This window comes from Nerophis lumbriciformis, linkage group LG09 (assembly GCF_033978685.3).
Source record: "Nerophis lumbriciformis linkage group LG09, RoL_Nlum_v2.1, whole genome shotgun sequence".
In the NCBI taxonomy this organism is placed as follows: Eukaryota; Metazoa; Chordata; class Actinopteri; order Syngnathiformes; family Syngnathidae; genus Nerophis; species Nerophis lumbriciformis.
Genome location: NC_084556.2, coordinates 54,342,239 through 54,363,597, shown reverse-complemented (window position 1 = coordinate 54,363,597; position 21,359 = coordinate 54,342,239). Strand labels below are relative to the sequence as shown.

The 21,359-nt window shown below is 41.0% G+C and overlaps 2 protein-coding genes across 3 annotated transcripts in view; both read right to left on the bottom strand.

Annotated features, from left to right (window-relative positions):
• Nucleotides 1-17,001, bottom strand: part of LOC133607186 (scaffold protein ILK-like) — a 38,037-nt gene extending 21,036 nt beyond the window's left edge. The window contains exons 1-3 of one of the 2 annotated variants that reach the window (XM_061961651.1): nucleotides 16,827-17,001; nucleotides 16,524-16,657; nucleotides 35-200 (exon numbers count right to left, since the gene is read on the bottom strand). In XM_061961651.1, coding sequence (XP_061817635.1) covers nucleotides 35-200; nucleotides 16,524-16,612 — 255 coding nt within the window. In that variant the 5' untranslated portion in view covers nucleotides 16,613-16,657; nucleotides 16,827-17,001. The remainder of the gene's footprint in view (nucleotides 1-34; nucleotides 201-16,523; nucleotides 16,658-16,826) is intronic. The other variant, XM_061961650.1, reaches the window with a different exon arrangement.
• A 1,812-nt stretch (nucleotides 17,002-18,813) lies between these two features.
• Nucleotides 18,814-21,141, bottom strand: LOC133607851 (uncharacterized). Its single transcript, XM_061962863.2, has one exon. The coding sequence runs from the start codon at nucleotides 21,070-21,072 to the stop codon at nucleotides 18,943-18,945; it is 2,130 nt and encodes a 709-aa protein (XP_061818847.1). The 5' UTR covers nucleotides 21,073-21,141; the 3' UTR covers nucleotides 18,814-18,942.
• Between the last annotated feature and the right edge of the window lie 218 nt (nucleotides 21,142-21,359).

Genomic DNA, 21,359 nt, shown 5'->3' with positions numbered 1-21,359 from the left:
CGTGGGAGTAGGGGGGAGGGAAGGGGGGGCGTACCTTGGCCACGATGTCTCCGTGGCCGTGACTGGCGGCCAGATGCAGGGGTGTGTCGTCGCCGCGGTTCATCACGTTGATGCGGGCGCCCCTCATGATGAGCATGTCCACCACGCCGCCGCGCCCCTCCCTGCAGGCCCAGTGCAGCGGGCTGAAGCCGTGGTCGTCGCTGGAAGGACACTCCAAAATAAGCCTCCGCTTTTCAAAATGCGCCAGCTCGATAATACGATAAACAATACTTACAGAATCAACACTTTTTAGGACCCAACGACTGACACATTTATCTTAATGGCAAAGACTACTTCCTGACTACGACAACATTAGCAGGAAATGTTGCAATTTTCCATGTAGATGTCTTATAAAAAGCGCTCAAAAAAAGCCCCCACTTTTCAAAATGCGCTAGCTCGATGCTAATTAACATTGGATATGCCATATACATGCTAGCGATTAGCATTAGCGATTTTACATGGCGATTTAAACACCAAATGTGTTAATGAAAACGACAACTAAGATGCACGTTACAATCAAACAGCTGGTGTGTAATAAGTACAATACTTACAGTATTAACGCTTTTTAGGACTCAACGACTGGCACATTTATCTTAATGGCAAAGACTACTTCCTGACTACGACAACATTAGCAGTCAAACAGGCGTATTATGTTGCAATTTCCCATGTAGACAAAGCAAGCATGTCTTTCAAAAAGCGCTCACAAATAGGCCTCCACTTTTCAAAATGCGCTAGCTCGATGCTAATTAACATTGGATATGCCATAGACATGCTAGCGATTAGCATTAGCGATTTTACATGGCGATTTAAACACCAAATGTGTTCATGAAAACGACAACTAAGATGCATGTTACAAGCAAACAGCTGGTGTGTAATAAGTACAATACTTACAGTATTAACACTTTTTAGGACTCAACAACTGGTACATTTATCTTAATGGCAAAGACTACTTCCTGACTACGACAACATTAGCAGTCAAACAGGCGTATTATGTTGCAATTTTCCATGTAGACAAAGCAAAAATGTCTTACATAAAGCGCAAAAAAAAAAAAAACACTTTTCAAAATGCACTAGTTCGACGCTAATTAACATTGGATATGCCATACACATGCTAGCGATTAGCATTAGCGATTTTACATGGCGATTTAAACACCAAATGTGTTAATGAAAACGACAACTAAGATGCACGTTACAATCAAACAGCTGGTGTGTAATAAGTACAATACTTACAGTATTAACGCTTTTTAGGACTCAACGACTGGTACATTTATCTTAATGGCAAAGACTACTTCCTGACTACGACAACATTAGCAGGAAAACAGGCGTATTATGTTGCAATTTTCCATGTAGATGTCTTATAAAAAGCGCTCAAAAAAAGCCCCCACTTTTCAAAATGCGTTAGCTCGATGCTAATTAACATTGGATATGCCATATACATGCTAGCGATTAGCATTAGCGATTTAAACACCAAATGTGTTAATGAAAACGACAACTAGGATGCACGTTACAATCAAACAGCTGGTGTGTAATAAGTACAATACTTACAGTATTAACACTTTTTAGGACTCAACGACTGGTACATTTATCTTAATGGCAAAGACTACTTCCTGACTATGACAACATTAGCAGGAAAACAGGCGTATTATGTTGCAATTTTCCATGTAGATGTCTTATAAAAAGCGCTCAAAAACAGCCCCCACTTTTCAAAATGCGCTAGCTGGATGCTAATTAACATTGGATATGCCATACACATGCTAGCGATTAGCATTAGCGATTTTACATGGCGATTTAAACACCAAATGTGTTAATGAAAACGACAACTAAGATGCACGTTACAATCAAACAGCTGGTGTGTAATAAGTACAATACTTACAGTATTAACGCTTTTTAGGACTCAACGACTGGCACATTTATCTTAATGGCAAAGACTACTTCCTGACTACGACAACATTAGCAGTCAAACAGGCGTATTATGTTGCAATTTTCCATGTCAACAAAGCAAGCCTGTTTTCTAAAAAAAAGCCCCCACTTTTCAAAACGCGCTAGCTCGATGCCAATTCACATTGGATAAGCCATATACATGCTAGCGATTAGCATTAGCGATTTTACATGGCGATTTAAACACCAAATGAGTTCATGGAAACCACAACTAAGATGCACGTTACAATCAAAAAGCTGGTGTGTAATAAGTACAATACTTACAGTATTAACGCTTTTTAGGACTCCAACGACTGGCACATTTATCTTAATGGCAAAGACTACTTCCTGACTACGACAACATTAGCAGGAAAACAGGCGTATTATGTTGCAATTTTCCATGTCAACAAAGCAAGCATGTCTTACAAAAAGCACACAAAAATAGGCCTCTACATTTCAAAATGCGCTAGCTCGATGCTAATTCACATTGGATATGCCATAGACATGCTAGCGATTAGCATTAGCATGATGATTTTAACCCTTCCAAATTTGTAATATGAAAACTACAACTAAGATGCACGTTACAATCAAACACCTGGTGTGTAATAAGTACTATACTTACAGTATTAACGCTTTTTAGGACTCAACGACTGGCACATTTATCTTAATGGCAAAGACTACTTCCTGACTACGACAACATTAGCAGGAAAACAGGCGTATTATGTTGCAATTTTCCATGTAGATGTCTTATAAAAAGTGCTCAAAAAAAGCCCCCACTTTTCAAAATGCGCTAGCTCGATGCTAATTAACATTGGATATGCCATATACATGCTAGTGATTAGCATTAGCGATTTTACATGGCGATTTAAACACCAAAATGTGTTAATGAAAACGTCAACTAAGATGCACGTTACAATCAAACAGCTGGTGTGTAATAAGTATTATACTTACAGTATTAACACTTTTTAGGACTCAACAACTGGCACATTTATCTTAATGGCAAAGACTACTTCCTGACTACGACAACATTAGCAGTCAAACAGGCGTATTATGTTGCAATTTTCCATGTAGACAAAGCAAAAATGTCTTACATAAACCGCTAAAAAAAAAAAAAAAACTTTTCAAAATAGCTCGACGCTAATTAACATTGGATATGCCATACACATGCTAGCGATTAGCATTAGCGATTTTACATGGCGATTTAAACACCAAATGTGTTCATGAAAACCACAACTAAGATGCACGTTACAATCAAACAGCTGGTGTGTAATAAGTACTATACTTACAGTATTAACGCTTTTTAGGACTCAACAACTGGTACATTTATCTTAATGGCAAAGACTACTTCCTGACTACGACAACATGAGCAGGAAAACAGGCGTATTATGTTGCAATTTTCCATGTAGATGTCTTACAAAAAGTGCTCAAAAAAAGCCCCCACATTTCAAAATGCGCTAGCTCGATGCTAAATAACATTGGATATGCCATATACATGCTAGCGATTAGCATTAGCGATTTTACATGGCGATTTAAACACCAAATGTGTTCATGAAAACTACAACTGAGATGCACGTTACAATCAAACAGCTGGTGTGTAATAAGTACAATACTTACAGTATTAACACTTTTTAGGACTCAACGACTGGCACATTTATCTTAATGGCAAAGACTACTTCCTGACTACGACAACATTAGCAGTCAAACAGGCGTATTATGTTGCAATTTTCCATGTAGACAAAGCAAGCATGTCTTTCAAAAAGCGCTCAAAAATAGCCTTTTCAAAATGTGCTAGCTCGATGCTAGTTCACATTGGATATGCCATACACATGCTAGCGATTAGCATTAGCGATTTTACATGGCGATTTAAACACCAAATGGGTTAATGAAAACGGCAATCAAACAGCCGGTGTGTAATAAGTACAATACTTAGTGTTAACACTTTTTAGAACAAACCCCAACCCATACCAGGTACCAAGAATTGGTACCGTCTCGGTTTGAATGTGAAAAGGTACCAATCCCTACAGGTAACAGTAGCGGTGCATGTCTTGACACATCTGTAGCCCTTCAGGAGTGGAGGAGTTCCATCACAGGGTGTTCCCACAAGCACGTACATGCACAACACTTCTTGTTGCAAAGGTGAGCAAGAAATACCAAAGTCCTTAAGTTGCACTTTGGTACTTGGCGAGCACTCCAGCAGCACTGAGAGCGGACACGCCCTCCTGGTAATGTTGCAAGTGTCGACGCCAACTAAGAAATCGACTCAAAAAAACGTAAGTAAAGCAAGGCTCCGCTTTTCCAACAGTGCCATAGCTTGATGCTAATATACATGGGATTCGCCATTGACATGCTACCGATTAGCATTAGCGATCGTACATGGCGATTTTTCAACAACGTGTTCGTGAAAACTACAACGAGGACGCATGTTACAATTAAACGGCTGTTATACTTGCAGCATTAACACTTTTTAGGGCGCAACCAAAAACAAAAGGCACCACAAACTGTACTTCATCTTTCACATTTTTTTAATTTTTTATTAGTGTGACTGTTTTTTATCCCGACTGACGTTCCTCAGCCTGACAGCAGGTCCTAATCTTTATTTGGAGCGAGCAGCACACTTCCTGGTGCGGCTTGTGGTCTGCAGCCTAGCACACGTCACCTTTAGCGCCTTCACGCTATAGCGAGCTGACCTCACGCCACAGCTGCCAGTGTGCGTGTGTGCGTGTGTGCGTGTGTGTGTGTGTGTGTGTGTGTCTTTCAGAACAGCATATTGCTCCTTTCATGTGTGAAAATCTTTGAATAGTTTGTCTGTAGGCAACAAAATGAGTACTTCTGCCATATAGAGCAGCGGTTCCCAACCACCGGGCCGTGGATCGATTGGTACCGGGCCACACAAGAAATAAAAATAAATAAATAAATAAAAATAATTATTAGTATTATTTTTTTAATTAACTCAACGTCCGTGGGACACATTTTTGACCGGTCCGCAGCTACAAAAAGGTTGGGGACCACTGCTCTATATGACAAAAGCACTTCGTTTTTTGGTACCTACAAAAAAACCCACTAGTCTTAAGCTTTTGTACCTACAAAACACTAGTCAAAGATCCTCTATATGACAGGAGCGCTCTGTTTTTGTTGCATGCAAAACTGCTTGCCAAAGATCCTTTATATGAGAGGAGCGCTCTGTTATTTGTACCTACAAAACACTAGTCAAAGATCCTCTATATGACAGGAGCGCTCTGTTTTTGTTGTATGCAAAACTGCTTGCCAAAGATCCTTTATATGAGAGGAGCGCTCTGTTATTTGTACCTACAAAACACTAGTCAAAGATCACCTATATGACAGAAGCACTCTGTTTTTGTTGCATACAAAACACTAGTCAAAGATCCTCTATATCAGGGGTCGGCAACCCAAAATGTTGAAAGAGCCATATTGGACCAAAAACGCAAAAACAAATCTGTCTGGAGCCGCAAAAAATGAAAAGCCATATTACATAAAGATAGTGTGTCATGAGATATAAATTGAATTAAGAGGACTTAAAGGAAACTAAATGACCTCAAATATAGCTACAAATGAGGCATAATGATGCAATATGTACATATAGCTAGCCTAAGTAGCATGTTAGCATCGATAGCTTGCAGTGACCAAATATGTCTGATTAGCACTCCACACAAGTCAATAACATCAACAAAACTCACCTTTCATGCACAACGTTAAAAGTTTGGTGGACAAAATGAGACAGAAAAAGAAGTGGCATAAAACACGTCCTAGAAAGTCGGAGAAAGTTATACACGTAAACAAACTACGGTGAGTTCAAGGACCGCCAAAATTAGTAGGACAAAACGGCGCTCGCCAAATACTGGAATCAGTGAAGCATGTTTAATATAAACAGTGTGCTTTATAACAATTAGGGAGGTTTGTGTCATGTTTGTCCTCCTACAGAAACCATATTGAAACAAAAAATATAAATTTTCCCCCCTCATCTTTTTCCATTTTTCATACATTTTTAAAAAAAGCTCCAGAGAGCCACTAGGGCGGCGCTAAAGAGCCGCATCTAGAGCCGCGGGTTGCCGACCCCTGCTCTATATGAAAGGGGCGCGCTGCTGTATTTTGTTACATACAAAACTGCTTGCCAAAGATCCTCTATATGACAAGAGTGCTCTGCTGTGTTTTGTTACCTACAAAACACTAGTCAAAGATTCTCTCTATGACAGGAGTGCTCTGCTGTTTTTTGGTACTTACAAAGCACTAGTCAAAGATCCTCATAAGACAGGAGCATGTTGCTGCTTTTGTCACCTACAAAAAACGCTAGTCAAAGATCCTTTATAAAACAAGAGGAATCCGTTTTTTGTCACCAACAAAAACGCTAGTCAAAGATCCTTTATATAACAAGAGGAATCCGTATTTTGTCACCTACAAAAACGCTAGTCCAAGATCCTCTATATAACAGGAGTAATCTGTTTTTGTCAACAACAAAAACGCTAGTCCAAGATCCTCTATATAACAGGAGTAATCTGTTTTTGTCACCAACAAAAACGCTGTAATATCCTTTATACAACAAGAGGAATTTGTTTCTTGTCACCAACAAAAACGCTAGCCAAAGATCCTTTACATAACAAGAGGAATCCGTTTTGTCACCTACAAAAACGCTAGTCCAAGATCCTCTATACAACAGGAGCAATCTGTTTTTTTGTCACCAACAAAAACGCTAGTCAAAGATCCTCTATATAACAGAAGCAATCTATTTTTTGTCACCAACAGAAACGCTAGTCCAAGATCCTATATACACAAGAGGAATCCGTTTATTGTCACCTACAAAAACGCTAGTCCAAGATCCTCTATGTAACAGGAGTAATCTGTTTTTTGTCACCAACAAAAACGCTATTCAAAGATCCTCTATATGACAGGAGCAATCTGTTTTTTGTCACCAACAAAAATGCTAATCCAAGATCCTCTATATAACATGAGCAATCTGTTTTTTGTCACCAACAAAAACGCTAGTCAAAGATCCTCTATATAACAGGAGCAATCTGTTTTTGTCACCAACAAAAACGCTAGTCAAAGATCCTTTATACAACAAGAGGAATCCATTTTTTGTCACCAACAAGAACGCTAGTCAAAGATCCTTTATACAACAAGAGGAATCCGTTTTTTGTTACCTACAAAAACGCGTGTCCAAGATCCTCTATATAACAGGAGCAATCTGTTTTTTTGTCACCAACAAAAAACGCGAGTCAAAGATCCTCTACGTAACAGGAGCAATCAATTTTTTGTCAACAACAAAAATGCTAGTCCAAGATCCTTTATATAACACGAGGAATCCGTTTTTTTACACCAACAAAAACGCTAGTCCAAGATCCTCTATATAACAGGAGCACTGTGCTGCTGTTAAATGTGTCAGAGGTGTCTGCTGACCAACTCCAGCTTGTGTTTCCTTCCATGATGACGTCATCACAAAATGACATCAATGCATTCATACTGTAAATATGCGGGCGAGGGGAGGGGAGGGGAGGGGAGGAGGAGCGGGGGACAATCAGCAGCATCTCATTCCTGACTTTATAGTTCAGTTTATAGTTAAGGAGTGACACCTCTGCTGTGTTGTTCCGTCAATCTTCTCTGGGAATACTTCAGTCCTTTTTATAGCGCTGGATTCCACACAGAGTGTGACGTCCACTGATCTAGAGGATCTTTGGTTAGCGTTGTTGTAGGTAACAAAAAAAAAACAGCCGAGTGCTCCTGTCAAACAGAGGATCTTTGACTAGCGTTTTTGTAGGTAATAAAGCTTGAGTATTGGATTACTCATGAGTGTTTTCACGAGTCGGTGGGAGGTTTGACAGAAATGGGCTAAAAAAAGGTTGTTGTGTAAAAGGAGTGAGGTGACGTCACACTCTGTGTGGAATCCAGCGCTATAAAAAGGACTGAAGTATTCCCAGAGAAGATTGACGGAACAACACAGCAGAGGTGTCACTCCTTAACTATAAACTGAACTATAAAGTCAGGAATGAGATCCTGCTGATTGTCCCCCGCTCCTCCTCCCCTCCCCTCCCCCGCATATTTACAGTATGAATGCATTGATGTCATTTTGTGATGACGTCATCATGGAAGGAAACACAAGCTGGAGTTGGTCAGCAGACACCTCTCTGACACATTTAACAGCAGCACAGTGCTCCTGTCTTGTATGAGGATCTTGGACTAGCGTTTTTGTTGGTGTAAAAAAAATCCCAGCAGATTGCTCCTGTCTTGTATGAGGATCTTTGACTAGCGCTTCTGTAGGTGACAAAAAATAGATTGCTCCTGTTGTATAGAGGATCTTGGACAAGCGTTTTTGTAGGTAACAAAAAACGGATTCCTCTTGTTATATAAAGGATCTTGGACTAGCGTTTTTGTTGGTGACAAAAAATAGATTGCTCCTGTTGTATAGAGGATCTTTGACTAGCGTTTTTGTTGGTGACAAAAAACAGATTGCTCCTGTTATATAGAGGATCTTGGACTAGCGTTTTTGTTGGTGACAAAAAACAGATTGCTCCTGTCATATAGAGGATCTTGGACAAGCGTTTTTTGTTGGTGACAAAAAAACAGATTGCTCCTGTTATATAGAGGATCTTGGACTAGTGTTTTTGTTGTTGACAAAAAACAGATTGCTCCTGTTGTATAGAGGATCTTGGACAAGCGTTTTTGTAGGTAAAAAACAAACGGATTCCTCTTGTTATATAAAGGATCTTGGACTAGCATTTTTGTTGTTGACAAAAAACAGATTGCTCCTGTTACATAGAGGATCTTTGACTAGCATTTTTTGTTGGTGACAAAAAACAGATTGCTCCTGTTATATAGAGGATCTTGGACAAGCGTTGTTGTAGGTAACAAAAAACGGATTCCTCTTGTTGTATAAAGGATCTTTGACTAGCGTTCTTGTTGGTGACAAAAAATGGATTCCTCTTGTTATATAAAGGATCTTTGACTAGCATTTTTGCTGGTGACAAAAACAGATTGCTCCTGTTATATAGAGGATCTTGGATTAGCGTTTTTGTTGGTGACAAAAAACAGATTGCTCCTGTCATATAGAGGATATTTGACTAGCGTTTTTGTTGGTGACAAAAAACAGATTGCTCCTGTTACATAGAGGATCTTGGACTAGCGTTTTTGTAGGTGACAATAAACGGATTCCTCTTGTTGTATCCTGTTGTATATAGGATCTTGGGCTAGCGTTTCTGTTGGTGACAAAAATAGATTGCTCCTGTTGTATAGAGGATCTTGGACTAGCGTTTTTGTAGGTGACAAAACGGATTCCTCTTGTTATATAAAGGATCTTTGACTAGCGTTTTTGTTGGTGACAAGAAACAAATTCCTCTTGTTGTATAAAGGATATTACAGCGTTTTTGTTGGTGACAAAAACAGATTACTCCTGTTATATCGAGGATCTTGGACTAGCGTTTTTGTTGTTGACAAAAAACAGATTGCTCCTGTTGTATAGAGGATCTTGGACTAGCGTTTTTTGTTGGTGACAAAAAAAACAGCAGATTGCTCCTGTCTTGTATGAGGATCTTTGACTAGCGTTTTTGTAGGTGACAAAAAAACGGATTCCTCTTGTTATATAAAGGCTCTTTGACTAGTGTTTGTTGGTGACAAAAACCAGATTGCTCCTGTAGGATCTTGGACTAGCGTTTTTGTTGGTGACAAAAAACAGATTGCTCCTGTTATATAGAGGATCTTTGACTAGCGTTTTTGTTGGTGACAAAAAAACAGCAGATTGCTCCTGTCTTGTATGAGGATATTTGACTAGCGTTTTTGTAGGTGACAAAATATGGATTCTTCTTGTTATATAAAAGATCTTTGACTAGCGTTTTTGTAGGTGACAAAAGCAGCAACATGCTCCTGTCTTATGAGGTTCTTTGATTAGTGCTTTGTAGGTACCAAAAAACAGCAGAGCACTCCTGTCATAGAGCGGACCTTTGACTAGTGTTTTGTAGGTAACAAAAAAACAGAGTGCTTTTGTCATATGCAAGGATCTTTGACTAGTGTTTTGTAGGTAACAAAAAACAGCAGAGCACTCCTGTCATATAGAGGATCTTTGGCTAGCAGTTTTGTATGTAACAAAAAAAACAGCAGAGCGCCCCTTTCATATAGAAGATCTTTGACTAGTGTTTTGTATGCAATAAAAACAGAGTGCTTCTGTCATATAGATGATCTTTGACTAGTGTTTTTTATGTAACAAAAACAGAGCGCTCCTGTCATATAGAGGATCTTTGACTAGTGTTTTTTATTTGTAGGTACCAAAAAACAAGTGCTTTTGTCATGTAGAGGATCTTTGGCTAGTGTTTTGTAGGTACCAAAAAACAGAGCGATCCTGTCGTATAGAGGATCTTTGACTAGTGTTTTGTAGGTAACAAAAAACAGCAGAGCGCTCGTGTCATATAGAGGATCTTCGGCTAGCAGTTTTGTATGTAACAAAAAACAGCAGAGCACTCCTGTCATATAGAGGATCTTTGATTAGTGTTTTGTAGGTAACAAAAAACAGCAGAGCGCTCCTGTCATATAGAGGATCTTTGGCTAGCAGTTTTGTAGATACCAAAAACAGTAATTTTGTCATATGCAAGGATCTTTGACTAGTGTTTTGTAGGTAACAAAAAACAGCTGAGCGCCCCTTTTCTATAGAGGATCTTTGACGAGTGTTTTGCATGCAACCAAAAACAGAGTGCTTCTGTCATACAGATGATCTTTGACTAGTGTTTTTTTAGGTACAAAAAACATAGCGCTCCTTTCATATAAAGGATCTTTGGCTAGCAGTTTTGTATGTAACAAAAAACAGAGCGATCTTATCGTATAGAGGATCTTTGACTAGTGTTTTGTAGGTACAAAAGCTTAGACTCGTGTTTTTTTTTGGAGGTACCAAAAAACAGAGCGATCCTGTCGTATAGAGGATCTTTGACCAGTGTTTTTTTTTGTAGGTAACAAAAAACAGCATAGCGCTCGTGTCATATAGAGGATCTTCGGCTAGCAGTTTTGTATGTAACAAAAAACAGCAGAGCACTCCTGTCATATAGAGGATCTTTGATTAGTGTTTTGTAGGTAACAAAAAACAGCAGAGCGCTCCTGTCATATAGAGGATCTTTGGCTAGCAGTTTTGTAGGTACCAAAAAACAGAGCGATCCTGTCGTATAGAGGATCTTTGACTAGTGTTTTGTAGGTAACAAAAAACAGCATAGCGCTCGTGCCATATAGAGGATCTTTGGCTAGCAGTTTTGTATGTAACAAAAAACAGCAGAGCACTCCTGTTATATAGAGGATCTTTGATTAGTATTTTGTATGTAACAAAAAACAGAGCGCTCCTGTCGTATAGAGGATCTTTGACTAGTGTTTTGTAGGTACAAAAGCTTAAGACTAGTGTTTTTTTTTGTAGGTACCAAAAAACAAAGTGCTTTTGTCATACAGAGAATCTTTGGCTAGTGTTTTGTAGGTACCAAAAAACAGAGCGATCCTGTCGTATAGAGGATCTTTGACTAGAGTTTTTTTTTGTAGGTAACAAAAAACAGCATAGCGCTCGTGTCATATAGAGGATCTTCGGCTAGCAGTTTTGTATGTAACAAAAAACAGCAGAGCACTCCTGTCATATAGAGGATCTTTGATTAGTGTTTTGTAGGTAACAAAAAACAGCAGAGCGCTCCTGTCATATAGAGGATCTTTGGCTAGCAGTTTTGAAGGTACCAAAAACAGTAATGTTGCCATATGCAAGGATCTTTGACTAGTGTATTGTAGGTAACAAAAAACAGCTGAGCGCCCCTTTGCTATAGAGGATCTTTGACTAGTGTTTTGCATGCAACCAAAAACAGAGTGCTTCTGTCATACAGATGATCTTTGACTAGTGTTTTTTTAGGTACAAAAAACAGAGCGCTCCTCTCATATAAAGGATCTTTGGCTAGCAGTTTGGTATGTAACAAAAAACAGAGTGCTCCTATCGCATAGAGGATCTTTGACTAGTGTTTTGTAGGTACAAAAGCTTAGACTAGTGTTTTTTTTTGTAGGTACCAAAAAACAAAGTGCTTTTGTCATATAGAGAATCTTTGGCTAGTGTTTTGTAGGTACCAAAAAACAGAGCGATCCTGTCATATAGAGGATCTTTAACTAGTGTTTTTTTTTGTAGGTACCAAAAAACAAAGTACTTTTGTCATATAGAGGATCTTTGGCTAGAGTTTTGTAGGTACCAAAAAACAGCACGCTCCTGTCGTATAGAGGATCTTTGACTAGTGTTTTGTAGGTATCAAAAAACAGCATAGCGCTCGTGCCATATAGAGGATCTTTGGCTAGCAGTTTTGTATGTAACAAAAAACAGCAGAGCACTCCTGTCATATAGAGGATCTTTGATTAGTGTTTTTAAGGTAACAAAAAACAGCAGAGCACTCCTGTCATATAGAGGATCTTTGACTAGCAGTTTTGTAGGTACCAAAAACAGTAATTTTGTCATATGCAAGGATCTTTGACTAGTGTTTTGTAGGTAACAAAAAACAGCTGAGCGCCCCTTTTCTATAGAGGATCTTTGACGAGTGTTTTGCATGCAACCAAAAACAGAGTGCTTCTGTCATACAGATGATCTTTGACTAGTGTTTTTTTAGGTACAAAAAACAGAGCGCTCCTCTCATATAAAGGATCTTTGGCTAGCAGTTTTGTATGTAACAAAAAACAGAGTGCTCCTGTCGCATAGAGGATCTTGGACTAGTGTTTTGTAGGTATAAAAGCTTAGACTAGTGTTTTTTTTTGTAGGTACCAAAAAACAAAGTGCTTTTGTCATACAGAGAATCTTTGGCTAGTGTTTTGTAGGTACCAAAAAACAGAGCGATCCTGTCATATAGAGGATCTTTAACTAGTGTTTTTTTTGTAGGTACCAAAAAACAAAGTACTTTTGTCATATAGAGGATCTTTGGCTAGAGTTTTGTGGGTACCAAAAAACAGCACGCTCCTGTCGTATAGAGGATCTTTGACTAGTGTTTTGTAGGTATCAAAAAACAGCATAGCGCTCGTGCCATATAGAGGATCTTTGGCTAGCAGTTTTGTATGTAACAAAAAACAGCAGAGCACTCCTGTCATATAGAGGATCTTTGATTAGTGTTTTGAAGGTAACAAAAAACAGCAGAGCGCTCCTGTCATATAGAGGATCTTTGGCTAGCAGTTTTGAAGGTACCAAAAACAGTAATTTTGTCATATGCAAGGATCTTTGACTAGTGTTTTGTAGGTAACAAAAAACAGCTGAGCGCCCCTTTTCTATAGAGGATCTTTGACGAGTGTTTTGCATGCAACCAAAAACAGAGTGCTTCTGTCCTACAGATGATCTTTGACTAGTGTTTATTTAGGTACAAAAAACAGAGCGCTCCTCTCATATAAAGGATCTTTGGCTAGCAGTTTTGTATGTAACAAAAAACAGAGTGCTCCTGTCGCATAGAGGATCTTTGACTAGTGTTTTGTAGGTACAAAAGCTTAGACTAGTGTTTTTTTTTGTAGGTACCAAAAAACAAAGTACTTTTGTCATACAGAGAATCTTTGGCTAGTGTTTTGTAGGTACCAAAAAACAGAGCGATCCTGTCGTATAGAGGATCTTTGGCTAGTGTTTTGTAGGTACCAAAAAACAGAGCGATCCTGTCGTATAGAGGATCTTTGACTAGTGTTTTTTTTGTAGGTAACAAAAAACAGCATAGAGCTCGTGTCATATAGAGGATCTTTGGCTAGTATTTTGTAGGTACCAAAAAACAGAGCGATCCTGTCGTATAGAGGATCTTTGACTAGTGTTTTGTAGGTAACAAAAAACAGCATAGCGCTCATGCCATATAGAGGATCTTTGGCTAGCAGTTTTGTATGTAACAAAAACAGCAGAGCACTCCTGTTATATAGAGGATCTTTGATTAGTATTTTGTATGTAACAAAAAACAGAGCGCTCCTGTCGCATAGAGGATCTTTGACTAGTGTTTTGTAGGTACAAAAGCTTAGACTAGTGTTTTTTTTTGTAGGTACCAAAAAACAAAGTGCTTTTGTCGTATAGAGAATCTTTGGCTAGTGTTTTGTAGGTACCAAAAAACAGCACGCTCCTGTTATATAGAGGATCTTTGACTAGTGTTTTTTTTTGTAGGTACCAAAAAACAAAGTGCTTTTGTCATATAGAGAATCTTTGGCTAGTGTTTTGTAGGTACCAAAAAACAGCACGCTCCTGTCGTATAGAGGATCTTTGACTAGTGTTTTGTAGGTATCAAAAAACAGCATAGCGCTCGTGCCATATAGAGGATCTTTGGCTAGCAGTTTTGTATGTAACAAAAAACAGCAGAGCACTCCTGTCATATAGAGGATCTTTGATTAGTATTTTGTATGTAACAAAAAACAGAGCGCTCCTGTCGTATAGAGGATCTTTGACTAGTGTTTTTTTTGTAGGTAACAAAAAACAGCATAGAGCTCGTGTCATATAGAGGATCTTTGGCTAGTGTTTTGTAGGTACCAAAAAACAGAGCGATCCTGTCGTATAGAGGATCTTTGACTAGTGTTTTGTAGGTAACAAAAAACAGCATAGCGCTCGTGCCATATAGAGGATCTTTGGCTAGCAGTTTTGTATGTAACAAAAAACAGCAGAGCACTCCTGTTATATAGAGGATCTTTGATTAGTATTTTGTATGTAACAAAAAACAGAGCGCTCCTGTCGCATAGAGGATCTTTGACTAGTGTTTTGTAGGTACAAAAGCTTAGACTAGTGGTTTTTTTTGTAGGTACCAAAAAACAAAGTGCTTTTGTCATATAGAGAATCTTTGGCTAGTGTTTCGTAGGTACCAAAAAACAGCACGCTCCTGTCGTATAGAGGATCTTTGACTAGTGTTTTGTAGGTATCAAAAAACAGCATAGCGCTCGTGCCATATAGAGGATCTTTGGCTAGCAGTTTTGTATGTAACAAAAAACAGCAGAGCACTCCTGTCATATAGAGGATCTTTGATTAGTGTTTTGTAGGTAACAAAAAACAGCAGAGCGCTCCTGTCATATAGAGGATCTTTGGCTAGCAGTTTTGTAGGTACCAAAAAACAGAGCGATCCTGTTGTATAGAGGATCTTTGAGTAGTGTTTTTTTTTGTAGGTAACAAAAAACAGCATAGCGCTCGTGTCATAGAGGATCTTCGGCTAGCAGTTTTGTATGTAACAAAAAACAGCAGAGCACTCCTGTCATATAGAGGATCTTTGATTAATGTTTTGTAGGTAACAAAAAACAGCAGAGCGCTACTGTCATATAGAGGATCTTTGGCTAGCAGTTTTGTAGGTACCAAAAAACAGAGCGATCCTGTCGTATAGAGGATCTTTGACTAGTGTTTTGTAGGTAACAAAAAACAGCATAGCGCTCGTGCCATATAGAGGATCTTTGGCTAGCAGTTTTGTATGTAACAAAAAACAGCAGAGCACTCCTGTTATACAGAGGATCTTTGATTAGTATTTTGTATGTAACAAAAAACAGAGCGCTCCTGTCGCATAGAGGATCTTTGACTAGTGTTTTGTAGGTACAAAAGCTTAGACTAGTGTTTTTTTTTGTAGGTACCAAAAAACAAAGTGCTTTTGTCATATAGAGAATCTTTGGCTAGTGTTTTGTAGGTACCAAAAAACAGCACGCTCCTGTTATATAGAGGATCTTTGACTAGTGTTTTTTTTTTGTAGGTACCAAAAAACAAAGTGCTTTTGTCATATAGAGAATCTTTGGCTAGTGTTTTGTAGGTACCAAAAAACAGCACGCTCCTGTCGTATAGAGGATCTTTGACTAGTGTTTTGTAGGTATCAAAAAACAGCATAGCGCTCGTGCCATATAGAGGATCTTTGGCTAGCAGTTTTGTATGTAACAAAAAACAGCAGAGCACTCCTGTCATATAGAGGATCTTTGATTAGTGTTTTGAAGGTAACAAAAAACAGCAGAGCGCTCCTGTCATATAGAGGATCTTTGGCTAGCAGTTTTGTAGGTACCAAAAACAGTAATTTTGTCATATGCAAGGATCTTTGACTAGTGTTTTGTAGGTACCAAAAAACAGCACGCTCCTGTCATATATTTTGTCATATATATAGAGGATCTTTGACTAGTGTTTTGTAGGTACAAAAGCTTAGTGTTGGATTACCAAAGAGTGTTTTGTTTCCCCACTCGTCGGTGGGAGGTGTGACCGACACAACGTTGTGTGCTGACAAAGATTGTTGTGTAAAAGGACGCCGACGTGACGTCACACTCCCTGTGGAATCCAGCGAGCCTGCGCGCTATAAAAAGAACTCGGGGGCGGGGGGGCTCCAAGTCGCTCATCAAGATCGCGTCTCCTTTGACGGAGCAACACGGCAGAGGTGGCGCTCCCCAACAATGTGCCAGAGGAAGTGGTCTGGGTCTGGCCTGTCAACAAGTGGTCTGGGTCTGGCCTGTCAACATGTGTGGACCCAGATCCTGTTGGACCCAGATCCTGTTGGACCCAGATCCTGTTGGTCCTCTCACTTCCTTTCTGGGAATGTCTGTCTTTTCCAGACTAACGATGTCAAGTTTCCTGGCACGGAAACTATTTGAGCACAAGGAGCTCCTTCCCGCCCACTCACCCCAAATTGAGGTCATTTTCCGTGTTGTCCAACCACAGACGGACGGCCACAGAATTCCCTTCCCGGCATTGTGTGAAGATGTCGTCCATGTCGGCGCCTCTCAAGCCCTCCTGGCCTCTGGGACACACAGACACCTTTTTCAGGTCAAATGTCTCAGTAGTTGCATTGCACAATTGTAATATTTGTAGGAAAGAGCAAAAATGCCGAATTAGGTTGTCCTCACTTGTTTTTACTTTGAAGTCTGACGTTTAAAACAAACTACTGACTATGAGTTATGAATATTTCAAAATAAAAAAGACTTACCGGTGTCTAAATGGCAGATACGCTCCTCTTCCGTTCCTCCCGCAATCCTTCAACAAAGTTTTCTCAAGTTTGGAGCGCGGTGGTCGTCCGTGTGGAAGCCCCGCCCGGCTTTTATTCTGAAGGCGGCAAAGCGGTACAATGGCGCCCTCTGGTGGATGGAGTGTAACGGTGCAACTTCACTCAGGACGAAAGGGGTGTCCAAACGTCCTTTGCAACCTCATTTATACTTCTGGCTAAGTTTTATATTCAGAAATGTAAGTTTGTCAATACCCGACCTGTTTTCTGTGCCTCTAAAAAAAAGAATTAGAACTCTACACGTTAAAACATTCTCTACCTCTAACAACCAAAAAGCTGTGAAAACGATGATGCTGTGTTCCAAAATTAAAATTATTTACTGAACTTGTGGCTTTGTACTTTGTTTATATATATATATATATATATATATATATATATATATATATATATATATATATATATATATATATATATATATATATATATATATATATATATATATATATATATGTGTGTATATATGTATATACAGGTAAAAGCCAGTAAATTAGAATATTTTGAAAAACTTGATTTATTTCAGTAATTGCATTCAAAAGGTGTAACTTGTACATTATATTTATTCATTGCACACAGACTGATGCATTCAAATGTTTATTTCATTTAATTTTGATGATTTGAAGTGGCAACAAATGAAAATCCAAAATTCCGTGTGTCACAAAATTATTGGATCTCAGGAAACAGAGTGGACCGACACCAGCAGATGACATGGCACCCCAAACCATCACTGATGGTGGAAACTTTACACTAGACTTCAGGCAACGTGGATCCTGTGCCTCTCCTGTCTTCCTCCAGACTCTGGGACCTCGATTTCCAAAGGAAATGCAACATTTGCATGGTTGGGTGATGGTTTGGGGTGCCATGTCATCTGCTGGTGTCGGTCCACTCCGTTTCCTGAGATCCAGGGTCAACGCAGCCGTCTACCAGCAAGTTTTAGAGCACTTCATGCTTCCTGCTGCTGACCTGCTCTATGGAGATGGAGATTTCAAGTTCCAACAGGACTTGGCGCCTGCACACAGCGCAAAATCTACCCGGGCCTGGTTTACGGACCATGGTATTTCTGTTCTAAATTGGCCCGCCAACTCCCCTGACCTTAGCCCCATAGAAAATCTGTGGGGTATTGTGAAAAGGAAGATGCAGAATGCCAGACCCAAAAACGCAGAAGAGTTGAAGGCCACTATCAGAGCAACCTGGGCTCTCATAACACCTGAGCAGTGCCAGAAACTCATCGACTCCATGCCACGCCGCATTAACGCAGTAATTGAGGCAAAAGGAGCTCCAACCAAGTATTGAGTATTGTACATGCTCATATTTTTCATTTTCATACTTTTCAGTTGGCCAACATTTCTAAAAATCCCTTTTTTGTATTAGCCTTAAGTAATATTCTAATTTTGTGACACACGGAATTTTGGATTTTCATTTGTTGCCACTTCAAATCATCAAAATTAAATGAAATAAACATTTGAATGCATCAGTCTGTGTGCAATGAATAAATATAATGTACAAGTTACACCTTTTGAATGCAATTACTGAAATAAATCAAGTTTTTCAAAAATATTCTAATTTACTGGCTTTTACCTGTAGAAGCTTAATCCAACAAATATATTACCCAAGCCGAATCTCTCCAGGACATAGATCATTCCACTCCACTCCGTCAAATGCCGGTTTGATCTGTATTAATACCAGAAGGGAAAATAGTATCCACACGTAAAGCCAGCAGTTTGGATAGTAATTTAATCGGATGTTACGGAGTGCACGACAAAGGGTCCTTGCCTTTTTCCAAGAGGGGGAATTGAAGCTTGCTTGAATGGTGATCAGATTCAAAGGATTCATGGAACTTGTCCCAGACGAGCTTATGAGGATGACTATCTGGTATAAAGGTTGTTTTTAACTAGAAATAAAGAAAACTCAGCCAGATGTTTAATGACTTTATTTGTTTTTGTAGCACACCCATAATGACTAAATAATGTTAGCATGATAACAAGAATAAGTGGTTCATAAATATGATTTACATATTTGTCACTGATGTAGTGTTTCATGTTCTTCACACGGTCACTCTCCTCTCCCTCTTCTTCATCACGGCCACTCTCTTCTTTGCTCTCGATCGCCTCCTGGTGGTCATCCAGCGCCTCCTCATGGCTCTGTACCTCCTCCCCCTCATGATCACCCAGCGCCTTCCCGTCAGTCTCCTCCCGATTCTCCATCTTTCGATCCAGCGCCTCCTGGCGGCCGCGTTCCACACCGGGTATCCTTGCACCTCCACAGCCTGCTGGTTCTCCCCGTGATCGCCCATGGCTTTTTTGATGCTCTTGATCTTCCTCTCCTGATCCTCGTGACTGATCTCTTCCTCGTTGTCACGGCTCTCCTCTTCCTCCACCTCATTCTTCATGCCGTTCTCCTCCTGTTGCTCACAACGCTTCTCATGGGCACTGTCTCCGTCCTCTTCCTCTCCGTCGTTGTCCTCTTCTGGGTCGTGCTCGTTCTCCTGATTGTCACTCTCCTCCTCGTCATCCTGGTCACTTTGGTCCTTTTTGTCCTCCTCCTGGTCACTCTCATCCTCGTCACTCTCCTCCTCGTCCTCCTGGTCACTCTCATCATTGTCACGCTCCTTCTCCTGATTGTCATACTCCTCCTCCTCGTCACTTTGGTCCTCCTCGTCCTCGTCTTGGTCACTCTCATCAATGTCGCGCTCCTTCTCCTGATTGTCGTACTCCTCTTCCTCCTCGTCACTCAGGCCCTCCTCCCGGTCAGTCTCATCATTGTCACGCTCGTCCTTCTCCTCCTGACCACTTTCCCCCTCGTCCTCCTCCTGGTCACTCTCGTCATTGTCGCGCTCCTCTTCCTCCTGATCACTTTGACCCTCCTCGTCGTCGTCGTCGTCGTCGTCCTGGTCACTCTCATCTTTGTCAAGATCTTCTTCATCCTGGTCACTTTGGTCCTCCTCGTTCTCCTCATGGTCACTCTCATCATTGTCCTCCTCGTCCTTCTCATTGTCACTCTCTTTCTCCTCCCGATCACTTCGCTTCTCGTCTTCCTCCTCCTGGTCGTCTTTCTCCTTGTCCTTCTTCTCCTCCTGGTCACTCTCCTTGTCCTCATTCTCCTTCTCCTGGTCACTTTCTTCATTGTCCGCCTCCGCCTCCTCGTCGTCACCTTCTTTCTCCTCGTCATCACTCTCCTTCTCCCGGTCGTTCTCTTCATTCTCGGTGTCCTCGTCGTCACTCTCCTTCTCGTCTTCTCCCGCCGTTTCTATTTTCTCCTGGCCGCTCTCGTCGTTGTCCACCTCCTCGTCGCTCTCCTGCTCTTCATCATTGTCCTTCTCCTCGTCATTATCGGTGTCCTCCTCATCACTCTCTTTCTCCTCAGCCTTTTCTTTTTTCTCCCGGCCACTCTCCTCGTTGTCCAACTCGTCGCCACTCTCCAGCTCTCGGTCGTTGTCCTTCTCCTCGTCACTCTCTTCGTTATCTGCGTCCTCGTCGGCGCTCTCCTTCTCGTGTTCCTCGGCCTTTCCTTTTTTCTCCAGGTCACTCTCTCCGTTGTCCACCTCCTCGTCATCGTAACTCTCCGATTCATCGCTCTTTTCCTTTGTCCCTTTTCCCTCTCCGTGCTGACCACCGTCTTTTATCTGCGGCTCACTCCTCTTGCCCTGCTCGTCACCCTCCTTCTCCTCCTGATGACGGTCCTTCTCCTTCTTCTCACGGTCTTCAGCCGTGCCATCTTTGTTCCCGCCCTCCTCCTTCACGTGGTCGCTCCTTTTCTCCTCCTGGTTTTTCCTCTCCTCCTCCTCCCGATCACCATTCTTATCGTCCTGATGATCCGCCTTCTCCCTTGTCTGCGGTCCCTCTGGTGGAACGGGCTCTGCCTGGGCCGCCTGTGCGGGAGGATCAAGGCGGTCTTGTTTTGAAGTATTGTTGTCTTTGGCCTCCATGGGGGCGGGCGGTCCACGGCGCACCTCCACACACGTCAGGTAGAACTGCACCAGTCCCAGCCAGTCGTCATGGAGACAAGTCCGGTGTCGTCGGGGTCCTCCGAGGAGGCGAGCGTGTTCGGCGTGCAGCTTTAAGTCGGTGGAGAGTATTTGCAGCTCAATTTCACTCTCCATTTGGCGTGACTCGTGGTCACGCTGTTGCCGGCGGTAACGCTTCTTTGAGGCAAGCGGGCCGACGCATTGCTTCATCCGGCTCCTGGCGGTCAGACCCTCGCTCGGGTTCCCATGTTGTGGTATTTTGGCAAGTTCTGCGCAGATATTGGACTACTTTCCACCTCTTTGAAACACAACTTTCCTCTATGATGTTTGGCGATGGCGGCCTTATGACACGCGGGAGGCCGCCTTGTGGCCCGCCGTGACACGTGTCGACACGTAGGGGCCGTGTTTCACACATCACCATTTACAAAGAAGCAACACCATGGAATCGTTTTTTTTTTCCCCGCATTCCAATAGCCACTTCACAATGACAATCGCTT

Bases quoted from the DNA above. Each gene is read 5' to 3' on its own strand.
- LOC133607851 (XM_061962863.2), bottom strand. From the start codon at position 21,072: ATGAAGCAATGCGTCGGCCCGCTTGCCTCAAAGAAGCGTTACCGCCGG.